This window comes from Fringilla coelebs, assembly GCF_963513975.1.
Source record: "Fringilla coelebs genome assembly, chromosome: 9".
NCBI lineage: Eukaryota > Metazoa > Chordata > Aves > Passeriformes > Fringillidae > Fringilla > Fringilla coelebs.
Window position 1 is genome coordinate 21,060,005 of NC_140067.1, and position 14,574 is coordinate 21,074,578.

General features: G+C 38.9%; 1 protein-coding gene across 1 annotated transcript in view; it reads right to left on the minus strand.

The window, feature by feature from the left end:
- Window positions 1–14,574, minus strand: part of VAV3 (vav guanine nucleotide exchange factor 3) — a gene marked incomplete at its 5' end in the record, with an annotated part of 139,605 nt that overhangs the window by 38,315 nt on the left and 86,716 nt on the right. Inside the window, 2 exons of the mRNA XM_084211000.1 lie at window positions 6,734–6,779; window positions 9,720–9,742. Coding sequence (XP_084067126.1) covers window positions 6,734–6,779; window positions 9,720–9,742 — 69 coding nt within the window. The remainder of the gene's footprint in view (window positions 1–6,733; window positions 6,780–9,719; window positions 9,743–14,574) is intronic.

Below are 14,574 nucleotides of genomic sequence, written 5' to 3' on the forward strand. Positions count from 1 at the left end.
GATATGAAAATAGATGGGTAAATGCAATATTCCTCCTGAAGATGAATAAGAGATTTGTAAGTCCCAATAAACTTTACTAAATACCAAGCAATTCACTTCCATTTGCCAAGGTAAGTAAAGGCAAATTTGGGCCACACAGCACAGGTCTCTTCCTTTTTTTTTAAATAGTGCTGCACTGCACTACTTTTACGTGTGTTTAAAATACAAAACAGTGTATTTTCTTGTTTTATTGATCATACTTGTATGCCCATTTTGTCCACCTCTACTTCACCTTTTCCTTTTTTCTTCCTGACAACTTCCTTGCAGTTATCTCTACACAGCGATGTTTTGCTTAAATAGTTGATGCTGAGTGTTTTTATGCAGAAAAGGAGAAAGATACTGGAGGATTTTTAATCCGTCTCAGCTTAAAAGTTATGTTAGTATATGGCTAAGTATTGAACACCATTACTTCTCTAAGAGAAAAATGAAATGTTAATTGCTTAAAATATAGAGACAGTCCCAAAAACACATCCAGTAAGACAGAAGAGTTTAAATCACTCAACTAAAAACTAATCTTGCAATCCAACCAGACAAGGATGAAAGAGTTTGACAAAATAAACACATTTCACCCTTTGGCATCTGGGTCTTCTGATGTTTAATTAAAAGAAAAGGCTAAAGGCTATGTTCTTCTCTGAATGTTTGCTCACTGCTGAGATGCCAAGGGGACAGGCACCTTTCAAATACCTCTCCCCAACAGGAATGTAAAAATAATTTTAATTTAAAATAAAACAACCCAAATAAAAATCATTAAACTGCATTTGAAATGCTTCATTGGAAGACAAAACTCTGCTTCACCTTCCAGAAATACATTAGTGGAAAATTTCTTGGTGCAAAACATTAGACATGTCCTTTCTTGTAACACAACAAAGATGAATTCATTATTTTGTGAAGTGCTGTAGAGGAAAGGGGGAAAAAAGGCAAATATCTTGAATGTAATACATATTTTTAATAAATATGTGAGATAAATTAATTTGATCTCACAAATTAGGCTACACAATTCAGTGTATCTCTGAATTCACAACCATTGAGGCCCAGCTGAGAGAACCTGTCCCATGACATGGGACCACAAAGAAATTCACTGACTCTGGTCTCAAACACCAACACCCATCCCAGCCATAAAACATGCTCAAACATGTCTATCAATACCAAGAGGAGGTCAGGTTAGAGCTGCAATCAAAGTCCCTCAGAAAACTCTAAGATTCCACACCGTGCCAGTAAGCAGCAGCACATCCCTCCTGCCAAGGGGTGTTCTCCTTGCAGCAAGTGTGCTCCCAGCTGCCCCCTTAAACCCACTCTGACCTGCAGCTCCTCTGCTCCACAAAGATTCCTACAGACATGTATTGGATACAGTAGAGGCACCTTGAACAAAGTGCTAAGATGCTGTGCAGAAAAGGAAGTATCCATAGCTGAATAAAACCCAGCCAAAAGTTAACCATGTGTCATGTAGATGTAAAATCAAACCTCATTTACAGTTCTGTACCTTGCTTTAAACATTAGCATGCAGAGAAGTCCTAAGTTACTCAGTAAATCTAATGCTCCACAAACATTATAAAATACCTCAAACTTTGTCAAACAACTATTTCTTCACTAGAGAAAGTTTCATGAAACACTTCTCTTTGCTCCAGTATTCCTCCTGGCTTTTCTCAATTTAATTTACAGTCACACTCATTTTGTCCAGCCATTAAAACACATCATGTTCCATGCTAACAGTATCTAAAGCTGGAAAGAATGCCAAATGTATACTCTAATTCTAGTCTAATTCATCCTGATGAAGACAATCCTAATAAGGAGATACTATCAGTGACATCAGTCAGCTTCTCACAAAATACAGGGGGCTTATTTAATACTTTTTTTTGGTAGACCTTTTTCTGTGGCTTAAAACCAAGATAAATTCTTGTTCTCAACACTGATACTGACAGCCAGTTAGTTAATACTGGGCCACCAAAACCACAGCCAGACTCCCAGGTAGCTGCTGCCACTGTTGAAGTGGAGAAATAAATTCCTGAATGCCTGTTTTCAGCACTGGGCTTCACTCTGCAGAAGGTTATCTTTTCTCATCCATGAAATTGGGTATTCTCTATACTGGGCTGAATGAGAAGACAACAGTCAATCGGGACTACTGAGGATGCGCCTGGAGAGTTCCACGAAACAAGAGAATGAGCAACACGCTTCAAACTCTTAGTTAAAGGGGTAGCTTTATCTATAACAACTGCATTCTTGGCAAAGAATTATCTGCTGGTTGGGAAATCCCACCATTTGAGTTTGAGCCAGATTTTGCTTTTGGCTGGACATACGCTTGGAGTGGCACTGAAATGGAAATCAAAGTTAGACTTGCATATCACATAGCACACTGTGTAAGAATTTGTGGAAATATCTCACAGTCTAGCATGCTTCATTCGTTACAAAAGAAAATTTGAACTGCCAATATGACACTACCCCTAATTTTTACTCCAAAGACAGAATGCAAACACTACCACACTACACAAACCCTTGAATATTGTTTCACTGCTTACTAAACACACACACGACCTAGTTAGAAGATTCCAAAATCCAACTCCAACAAAATATGAAGGACAGAGCAGCTAATTTCCCACTATAGCTAATGAAATAAGCGTACCTCTTGTATTGTACTTCTCCCTGCACAGATTGTTATTTTTGTTGCTTGTTTAATGCATATACTTCAGGCCCTAAACCCAGTGACTCTCTTCAGATCCCAAGGGGTTTTTAATAATCTGTGTAAAACCAGTATTAGAGGATTCACAAAGCAAGTATGGACCAGACACCCACCAGAAATATGAATACCTCTTTTTAAAATTCTTATTTAAACTTTGAATTCGTGGGCTGAAAGATATATTTTCCCAAGCTATTGCACTGTATACATGACTTGCTAGCACTGATCCATCCCAAAAAAGTTTGGGACGTTTTACTTATATTTGGGATATTTTACTCAAATATTTTACTTTCTGTGATAGGAAAAATATTGGTTCTGGCCCTCAGTTCAGAACTGAGGCTTTCTAATCTTTAATCCTTGCTTATAAAGAAAGCAGCTGTTTAAGAAGTCAGAACATGCTCAGCAGTGATCTTTCACAGATCAGATTTTGAGTTCAATCTACAATGAATCTTGACTATAAGGCTTCAAGCATTCTATTTTTACCAAGTTTATCCTTCCGATATGAAATATACTTTCACACTTCTGGAGATTAAAATTCCAATGTTTATATTAGCAGAAGTGTTTAGGGTAAAACCAGTTTCAAAAACACTAAGCTGTGAATCTATCACATTTAGACTCTTTATACTGTAAAAAAAAAAATACGGCAAACATAGACTGTACTATTTCAACAGATGAGAAAGACAGTAATTTTTACTCATATTAGAATAAATACAAAGTTATTTCCATTAAAAACATTGGTCAGACTGCATCATCCTTCTCAAGAATTCACACAATAACATTTTGTGCTTATGAATATTACATATGAATGCTTTATTTGTCATTTAAGCCAATGGTGTATTTTCCATGCTTAAACATATTCCCTAAATGAGAATAAAATGTCATAATTATCATTTCACATGCCCATTCTATGCAAAAACTGACATCAGTCTGATCACTTCTCAAATGTGTTTAAGCAGAATCATGATGTTCTCCAGTCACCTGCAAGCTAGAGACCAAATTTCTCCTGGATTTATAGCTGCAGGTGTATCCACCAGTTCGTTTCCCCAATGGCTTTTTATTATCTCCTGCTTAATCCAAAGAAAGGTTTTTAAAAACCTGTCCCAATAAAGTTTAGTTGATGTAGTAATTCTGGAGGCTCTCTGCAACTGGATTGCAGGCTGAAGGCCTAGAGCACAGCGTAAAGACAAAGCCGTATTTTGTTGGATTTCCAGCCTTTTCTTCACCTGTACAGTTTCTGCACACTGTTCTTTCTGTAGGTGTTTTTCTCACGACTGCTTTCATTTCATGAGAATTCCTCTGCCTCATCAACCATTAATCATTTTTTCTTCTACCCTTCTTTCTCATCAAGCACAACGCAGATCTCAAGGAGGAAACTATCACTGCCCAAACTTTTAACCCAACTCCAAAGAAAAAAATAAAATAACTTATTGGCTTTAGGCTACTTCAGCTAAATAGGTTCCTTCATCAATGAGCTTTACCAGCAGGAAACAAGATATTTTAATCCAGTATCCTCCCATTGTTTTGTTTAGACCATCCTTCAATTGCACTACTTCTCATCAAATTTAAATGATTTTTCATTCTGGGCTAAGCTGTGTCAGCAAAAGTTGAATTTGACTTCAAGCATAAAAAAGAGAAGCACCAATGCATAAACTTGACCGTGCTATTCATCATTCTTTACTAAAATAGCCAAGACAGACATAACAGAAAAATCTTGAAAAACTGCAACCCAAAATATTTGCATTTACTGGTGATCTCAAACTCCATCGATATTTAGTCACTGCAGATGCTGGTTATTGATTCACAGCAAGTGTCAGCTCCCTAACCTAGCCCCAAGTTTCAGCACCATCACAGCACAGACTGCAGCAGCAGCAGCCAACCAAACCTTCTAAAGACAAAGCAGTCTGGCAGTAAACCTTCTGACCACTTGTCTCAGCAAAAAGAGCATCCTGGCGCTCAGACTCTTCAGAACTTTACATGTCAGTGCTCTTGGAAAGCTCTGAGGCTCAATGCAGTAATGTATGCCTGACATGACTGATCTCTTCCAAGCACTGCCCTCTGGATAGCATCTGTCTCTCAAGGCAATGTGCAATCTGATGAACAGTAGTACTTAGATAAAGCAAAATAGATGCCAGGAGTTTACCAAAGACTTTAAAAGTTATACCCACTGAGTAAAGGAGGACACAGAATGCCTATCTTGACAAAATGCAAAAAAAATAATCTCATTTCATTTGAAAACTGACAGTATACGTACAGAGCACAGTAGTATGTAATATATTTCTCATTTATTTAAAACCTTTAAAATTTTAGAAGCAATTCTCTAAGAATTCTTCTAGAGCCATGTCTTTTAGAAAAGGGACTTAAAATTCATGCAAACATTCTGCATTTCTTTTGGCTTTCAAAAATATGAGGACCAAGAGCTTCATAACAAGATTATCCCAACAACTCAAAGAACTGTTCTATGTAAGTAAATGGACAAGGCAGGGGGCAAGCAGAACTGTATTTTAGGCATTAGCTACATGCAACTTTGAAACACCTAATTAATGCAACTGTTTTTTGTGATTTCAGTGGTACTTAGTCTCCAATAAAAACTATTTTTAAAGTACCTTATTTAAAGATCCTGCAAATACTTCATCAGACTTCAACAGCAATTAAAATCACCAGTATACTCAAAAGGTTCTCAAAGCTAAATTAGTTGACCTTCTATGACTGTATATGAGACAGCTGTGTTTAAAGGTACTGAACCTACAATGACTATTCTGCAAGCACACAATTACACTTCACTGCAACATGCACCAATGAATGGGAAGAACTCAGTCTTGTTAGCAAACACTTGGAAGAAATCATCCCCTTCTGCATTATTTAATTCCTACCCTTGATGTTTTCCCCTCTATTAATTTTCAGAGTTACAGGGTGCTCATTTTTTTCTTTTATGGCTGCAGTCGTCACAACACACTGAACAATTTCTAGAATCACGAAGCAGGTTTATTTTGCTAGAGGGAACAAAGTGACGATACGTGTTCCAAAACATGTCAAAGGTACGTGAGTAAGAAAGGTGTGGTCTGCTTCAGCTAGTTACAACATTTAGACTTTCCAAGCCAAGGCAGCTGCAATGCTAGTGGCACAACCAGCATTCCTACTTTTTGAAAAGGGCTTAGCTCTGCCAGGCTATAATGTGGTGTACAGAATTGCCATCCTGTTTAATGTTTAACTCCAACTATTCTCAGATGTCCACATCTAGAAATATTTAATAATCCACAGCTTACTTTTATTCCAAATAATATCTGCATAACAAATCTCCAGTAATTAAACTATACAAGAAACATAAAGGGCAGAAATGTAATTACTGACACTAAAATGACACTAAAAATATCACACAGTTACACTGAAAAACATTCAATATTTTATACAGACACATAATGGGTCTCCAGAGGAAATGTTTTCCCACTTGAGTACACAACCTATAAGCATGCTTTTAATTTTCTTAAGGGCTGCTGCTGCCATGATTCCACACAAGTATCTACTATAAACTAACAGGAAAAATAAAATCACTTTGAAGTTCAATATAAAACTGCAATAGGTTTATGCCTTTCAGAAAAGCAACTCATACAGCTAAGCACTGAGCACCACTACAGTTAAGAGCTGAGAATACCCACAACTTGAAGACTTAGAACCTGAACTTTATAAGCAACTGTCTGCTATTCATCCCTTAGTTATTTCTAAAACTACAAACTACAGTATGGTGGGTCATATCAACTGAAAGCCTAGAGATATTTTGTTGTTCAAACAGAATCGGAGCTCTACCTAAAGAAAAAACAAGAGGGAAAAAATTAAGAGTTCAACCAGCTAACCTTATCTTTGAAATCACAAACAGAGCAATCGCTTTAGACCTTCATGACTTCAGCAGTCATGTTCTCAGCATTGTGTGCATAGCAATAGCATTCACAATGCAACTTAACAAAGCCAGTTACAGCTTTCCTACTCTTTTTATTTAATGTTTAAGTATTAAAAAGTCACGACACAAACCTGGGTCCACGTGTCTAGAACTTCTTCTAATTCCATTTGTTCGTTTCTGCAGAGCAAAAATAACAATCAAGGATATGAATAAACATGTTTTCATGGAGGCTCACTGCAATCCTTTCATTACCACAATCTACTAAGCAAAGCTGGTTTCCTAAGGTACTTCCCCCAACCACCAACACAATTATCTTTATCTCGTCAAAAGATCACACTTTGAAAAATATTCTTAGTAATCTTGATGGCTTTTTCATATATCCCATTTTTTCTGACACTAGGCTGAAAGAGTCTAAGTCCATAGAAGGTTTGTTCATACATCAGCATTTTTTGATTCTGAGAACAAATGTATTTTTAATCATTTATGAATAGGATAAGGGAAAAATATGCAGTCTGGCATTATCTGCCCCAGATAACATCCACCAAGACAAAAGTCAAAGCCGCTTGCATTACTTTAATAGATAGAAACTTTTACTATTTCTCTTTTAAACTGAAGTTAACTACAGTTCCCTATGGATTGCCTTATTTCCTTATTTTTTGGGCAAGTATTTAAATCTATTTAGCAACTTGTCTGTCTCTGTAAAGTTGGAGGAGCCAGAGCAGTGTGAAATCAGAAACACTCTGACAAGATTCAGACTATTTAAATTTATTTTCTATATTTTATACACTAAGACACTTACTATGGATCCCTGGAAATTTCAATGTGCAATAATGCATATCTGCTTTTGCAAACTTGTTTTATCTGGTAACTTGCATGATGATTCATGCATTTATTTATTTTTTAATCAAACCAAGCAGAGAAAGGCACGTTGCATAACAAAGGGAACAATTAGGTTGCTGTGATTTACTCGCCGTTGATATAAGCTGATGCAGGACACACACCAAGGCAAGCCAGAAAGCAGTAACCTGAGGCATAACCCAGTTACCAAGCCCTGAAGCAGGCAAGGAAAATCAAAAGTTTGGTTTGAAAATGGCTTTCAAACTCTTGAGTCCTTGGACATATTCTCTCTGCACCCCACAAGTCTAATTAAATAAAGGATACAAGTTTTGCTTTATCTGTAGTGGATAGAATAAAGATGTAAAGCTGATACCACAATGAAGATAATAGTGCTAGATAAAAGCAAAATGCCAATTATATCCTCTATTGTTTTTTATAGATGGAAGCCATGTTACTGATATGGACTGATGCAGATTGGTGAGCAACCACAAATTTGCACAAGAAAGGGAAAGGGGCAGGACTCGGAAAAGTACACAGGGAGAGAGAAAAATGCTTAATTGAAATAAAAACAACAGAGGGACTGTGATAACTCAAGTCATATACACCAAAGGACTGGCTCCAAAACAGTTTTAAGGAAATAGTTCTTGAGCCGTACAAAAATGAGCTCAATACCCTTAAATATTATAAATTACCAGTAGATTCTTTACTGGTATAAAACCTAAATCCATGTTTTCCAAAATGACAGTTCCTCATCCATGCTTAAGTTTTCTTCTGCATAGAGAGAACTAAAACAGGCACTTAAATAGGAGTCTTGGTAAAAATTAATGTAATCCTGATGTTTTGGATCAACTCAATAGGCAATAGCAAATCAATAGCTCCAGAAAGGAGGTCTTAATTTTCCTAACTAGAAAAAACAGTAGACCTATTCTTTCATCCAGACACAGTATGGTCACCACAGTTAGCTTTAGGAAGCCTGGCAGCCTTGTCTACCAAACCCAGTAGATGATCTGCTCACAGCTCTCCAGCCATGCCTGCCAGCTGCACGACTAGAAAGGCATCAGGCAAATGGACCACACTCTGACTCTCAAAGTTTAGAGTGCCCTTACTCAGCACATCTGTCAAGGCAGAGGCATGACAGACTGGACAGCCCCTGACCAGAGGCATGGCTGAGGATGCGGTGAGGAGAGCAGGCACAGGCAGGGGCTGGGCACAGACAGCACGCCCTTCTCCTCTGCCAGAGCTCCCCTGTCAGCACCCGATTCCCCTGCAGGATCCCAGGAGCAGGAACCCACCTGGGGCCCACATGTCAAGAGCTCACCAGAGGCTGCAGAGCTGCCCTCACCCAGCCCTACTGCTGTCTGGGGTTACAGTGACACCCAAACTGCTCTACCATCAGAGAGCACAGCCATGGTCAGCCTTGCACACAGCTACGCCTGTGCCAGCCGTGTCAGCAATAGCATCCTCCCATTACCCCTATAAGCAACATCATCAAACACAGCCAGGCTTACGGAGAGCAGCAACATTCATACTCATACGCTGCTCATAACTGGCATGTCATTTAAGCAATTACCATAAACTTCTGATCTAAAATACATGCTAGAAGCTATTATGCTCTAGGTCTGAAGTGCTGCCACTATTTTGTCAGATGGGACAGACAAAAACCAGCTGCTGTGTCCTCCTGTACAACAGTGAAGAGGTCCCAGGAGCTGGCCAAAAAATAAACCAGGATGGCCTGCAGCCTTCCTAGGCTGACAACAAGCCACACTATGGGCATTACTACAGCCCCTCTGTTCAGGTCCCATTTTAACATCTCTGCAGATTACATAAACTCCATACCACAGCATACCTCTGCAAACATAGTCTTTTCACATGAAAAGGCAACACCTGCCCTGCCAATCCTTCACCACCCCACAGTTCTCTGCACAGCAGAAAAAAACCCCACTTTTAACTCTACAGCCAGATTTTGTCTAGGAACAGTAAGGATCTAACCACCAGTTGTGAAGCAATGTATGTTTTCTTACCTGTAGCTTAAAAAAGCATCTCCACCCCTCTCAGCACTGTCATTTCGCTGCAAGTCTAATTCGCATTTGGAGCAGAAGACATTTGTATTTAATCATGAATACCTTGTTGCTTAGACAACTTCTACTGCACTCTAAATAAATCTGTTTGCAAACCCAGAAGAAAAACACACCTTCTCCATCAGCATGTACACAAAGTAATAAGGAGCTCATATGTCACCAACAAAACAAACATCACATGCAAAAGAAAACGAATCCTTACCTCATGTTTCACGTTTCCGTGTTCTGAAACATAAGTAAAAATTGGCATTATTGTTGATTGCAATTGTGCACCTTTTATAGAGCACTCTCAGCCTGTGCTGCGTGTGTACCAGACAACCCTGCTGCCTCCTTTTGCCACCTGATCCGTGCAGCCGCCCCAGAGCTCTTGTGCAAACCCCGCCGCGCTGCCGCTGCTCATTGGCCCCGCCGGGCTGCGCCCATGGCCGGGCTGGCTCGGGCTGCAGGGCACCTGCACGCTCCGGCAGCGGCACGGCAGGCCGGGACACCGCCCCCGACGAACCCTGAGAACGCTGCAAGAATGCTGCGTAAATACTGCCTCGTTGGGAACTCAAAGCTACAGTTCATTGCAAACCGAGTTCACGCCTTTTCTCTTCTCTGTCTTTTCACAGTGTGACAAGATGTATCAAGGTTAAATGTATACCTTTAGCTTCAAAGCGTTCTGTGTTTCACGTTCAATTCAGCATTGCATTAGTATACACTGCTGCTTTATTTGCTTTTACTATAAATTTTATATTACTACTTAAAAATTAGGGGAAAAAAATCCTGTGGGACATCAGAAAGACTGAATAAAGTTCAGAAACACTTCAGTATGTACATACCACCATGCATCACAAAAGAAGGTATCTTTTCTACATGTTCTTTAAACGTCTAATGTGATAGCAGGTATTTGGGTGCACTCTAGGTGCTGGGTCGGTGCCTTACCAAAGCACACACAGCTGTATTTGCCTACGTCTGCCTTTCACACTGCACACGCTGCTGAGGCCCAGCACAAGTGCACCAGGGCCTGCTCTCTGTGCACTTCAGGACACTGGAAAACTTTTACTGCACTAACTTCTGAACAGGAAGGCATACCCACCGTAAAACAAATAATAAACTTTAACTTTTGCTCCACAAAGCAAGGTTCCATTAGGCAGGGAGTGTGGGAAAGCAGCAGCCCTGGCGTGCCGGGGCCGAGCCTGCAGCTGCGCGCTGGGTTGGGCGGGCACAGCCCCGCAGCGCTGGCACCGCTGCCCGCACGTAGGCCCCAGTAGGCCCGAGCGCCGCGCCAGCCCTGCCGCGGAGAGCGGGCACCACCGGGACTGTCACCGCTCCAGAGGGATTCGTTTGCATTTCTAGAGTGAGCAAAGAGAAGGGCAGGCACCTCTGGGACTGTCACCTCTGCAGAGGGATTCGCTTGTATTTCTAGAGTGAGCAAAGAGAAGGGCAGGCACCTCCGGGACTGTCACCTCTGCAGAGGGATTCGTTTGTATTTCTAGAGTGAGCCAAGAGAAGAAAAACGAGCCCGCCCAAAGGAGGAGTTGCACGTAGTCTGTTGAGGTTTCCTAAGCAGCCTGAGGGAATCACTTGCCCGAGTGCTGCTGAAATTCAATAAAATTTTGGTATTTTACAATCTGACATGCCTTTCAGAATTTTTGCCAAAATCTGAATAAAATCTTCTCTTTTGAATGTTTGATCTCAGCACTATGAATTACTCGAAATGAAGGGAAATTATATAGATAAGCAGTTGCAAAGGAGGCCAAAACTTCTATCCCAGACTTAGGGGTTTTCTTTCTTTTCTATATTCTAAAGACTTACATTTATTTCAGCAGGTCATTTATCAAAAAAAGTTGAAATGGAAATGTTGTTCTATCCTCCAATGAGAATGAATCAATCTGATTTTTAAACTTTGCTGTTGAATATTGTTTTTACCTCTAGAAAAATATCCCAAATCCAACTAGATGAACAAGTTCCATCTGGTGATCACGACATCCCAAAGGTTTTAATAACAAATAATTAGGAAATTCAGTGATTAACCTTCAATAACTGAATAACTGGGTTCAAAAAATCACTACATAAGAAGATAACAAATACTCCTGATTATTCATGTAAAATAAATTTCATTACAAGGGAACTGAGGGTTTTGGATTAAAAAGTAAACCAACACTGATGGACCAAAAGGCCATTTGTGCCTTCACTGTTAACACTTCAGGAATAGAAAACAATATCCAGTGTCTGTGTTTCCACCTAAAAGTCTATTCAAAAAATTAAGACTTGTTATACAGTTTAAATATGCCTGTATTTCAGAATATTCTGTATTGAAATATTTGTATCGTGTCCTCATAAAAGACCTGTTTTCCAAACATTACACAAGTACTTCATTTCTGGTTTTAGGGGGGGGAAGAAAAAAGTAGTGCCTGAGGATATCTGCCAGCAGATATTTTACACACGACAAATTTAATTCAAGTTTCTGCTCAGCACCAGTGTGCCAATGAAATCATCAAGTGAGTCCTCAGTTCTGACAGCCACTTAATTAATGCCATAGTTCAGCACAGTTTTGGGGTTTTTCTTGTTTATTCACTGAGGCCACATTACCATTGGGTCACATTTTGATAATTATATTTTACTACAGAAGCAAGAGGAGCTGCAGCTGGTATCAGTAAGTGAGGGAACAGAGTTCAGAAAAAGGGAATAAGCTGCTCTTCAGGGATGCAACAGAGCAGCTGGATCTACATGCTAACTAAACAGAGAGTAAATAAAAAGTATATGCAATAAACTACTCACCTTTCTATTTTAAAACAAAACTCAAAATATTTAAAATGCAGGAGCTATAAACTAAATCCCTTGGAAGGAGCTGTGGGACTACATGTTCCTTTCCAGTCATTTAACCAGTCATTACTCAATCAGAACAAAATTAGAAATGTGACCCAGATGTACCACACTGTAGGACCCTAAAAAATATCAAGCGCCCTAACTGGCTTTTATTCAGGTTGAGCAAGAATCATTAGTTAAGCAATACAGCTCAACCTCTGCTGCAGTTTTTTAAAAAGTGGTATAACTGCAATGAACTTTGTGAGATTTGAGCATTTACTTGTCAATTCAGTTGACACAAGAGGTTTGGAGGGGAGCCAGCAACTTTGCAACTATTGATCAAGTCAGCAGAAATGTAAATAGTGAAAGCTGCTGGTTTCTTTTGAGATGTCAAGACCACAGGCTTTTCATGAATAATCTCTAATGTGCTGTAGCAAGCAACTAGGACATGAACAGCATGGACAGTATCATTGGGCATGCACATTACTGTATGAAAGCAATTCTAAACTTAACCCATTCATATGCCAACATTGTCTTTTAGTTCATCTCACAGCTGAAGAAACTTCTTTTCCATCAAAAGAAATATAGTAATTTCAAATGAAATTATCCAAATGAGAAAGAAATCGTGCATAAATTAAGAAGCATTTACTGTAAAAATGACCAGCTAATGTATTTCTAATCTATTTATGACCTGATGAGACATGCCTTTAACATTCCCTGGGAAAAGCAATATAGAGAAGAAAATTCTGTGGGTTTGGCACTATATTTTAAATATTCAAAAGACTTTCATATTCTAGAATCACTGGAGGTTTCTCTAATTGAAATATTCACTAGTCAGTAGAACCAGCAAGCATTTACCTGAAAATACTTAATTCAACATAATTTGATGGACTTGGAAAAATTCCAGTCTGGAAATAAAAGTGAACTGTTAATTCTGCTGGTTTAGTCTAGGAAACAGACTGCAGTTCTTGAGTATGTTCTGGGCAGAGTGATACTGTCTTATCAATCCTATGAGGCCTCTGAAGAAATTGCAAGGAACACAGAACAGACTGTACAATAGAACTGGGAGCAACAAGGGATAGAGCTTCTCCCTTTGGCTACTGAAGTTGTGTCTTACTCATTCTTGCTAACCCAAGGCCCCAGTCTTAAACATTTCCAGACACAAACCCTTCCAGCCAGTGGGAGAGCATCACCAGGGAGTGAAATTGCTCTGTGCCATGAAATAAGACTCAGGAATGCAGCTGAAAAGCCAGAAGATTTAACAAGGGAGAGGAGATGCCCTCACAACCAGCAGAGAAAAGAAAACCTCGTATGTATTTATAAATGGTCTGTGACAGAAGTACATCCATCTATTTTCTAATCCTTGTGTTTAAGGATTTCATACAATCTGTTTAAGACTCAAAGGAATTCATCAGAATATTAACAAGTATTCCAAATCACAGAAAAATTAAGTGATAGGGCAGAAAAGTAAAATATATGAAAATGTAGAGGACTATTTGAGGATGTACAGGACAGCATTTTAGGGGGAAAAAACCTGTTAAATCAATAATGACAGAAATGAGCACAGAAGACTTCAACCAGCACTGCTAATTTAGAGCAGCAAGGGCAGGAACAGCAACCAAGAAAACCCTAGGGCTAAATGCAAACATTTTGTTCTGTTTATTAATTCAACTGATTAACTCTGCATCTTTTATCACTACAATTTCTACAATGTGCTGAACTGGCCTCCTTTGAAGCAAAACATCTGAAGAACTGGCATATGTTTGTGTATAAGGCATAGCATGAGAACGCAGCAATTTATCTTCAGATTTTGTCAATGTTTCTCTCATAAGTGTATCATGTAAATCTGACACTTAATAATTTTGTCATTCAAAAGGTTTCATCTATCTTTGGATGTGTGTCTTTTGAATTTTCTCAAAGTGCAACTTGGAATGAAATTTAAAAAGATTTAATCCACTCAGGAAAGTTCTAAGCATCATTTCAGAAAGGCTGGCAAAAACATCTGCTCATGGTCTATAAAGGAAACAGAATCTTAAACTTTACAAAACCAGAAAATGCTGAGGAAAATTCAAATGCCTTTGAGAAACCTAATGGCATATTCCCACTGCAGTGCTTTGAACTCTGATCACCTTTTTTCAAATAAGCCTCTAGAAGTACAAGAGGTCTACAGAATTGGAATGAAAAATATTTGAAACATAGAAAAAATTATACTTATAAAAAGATAATTTAAAATATTGAAACTGTTCCATATAGAGAATATAGCCAAA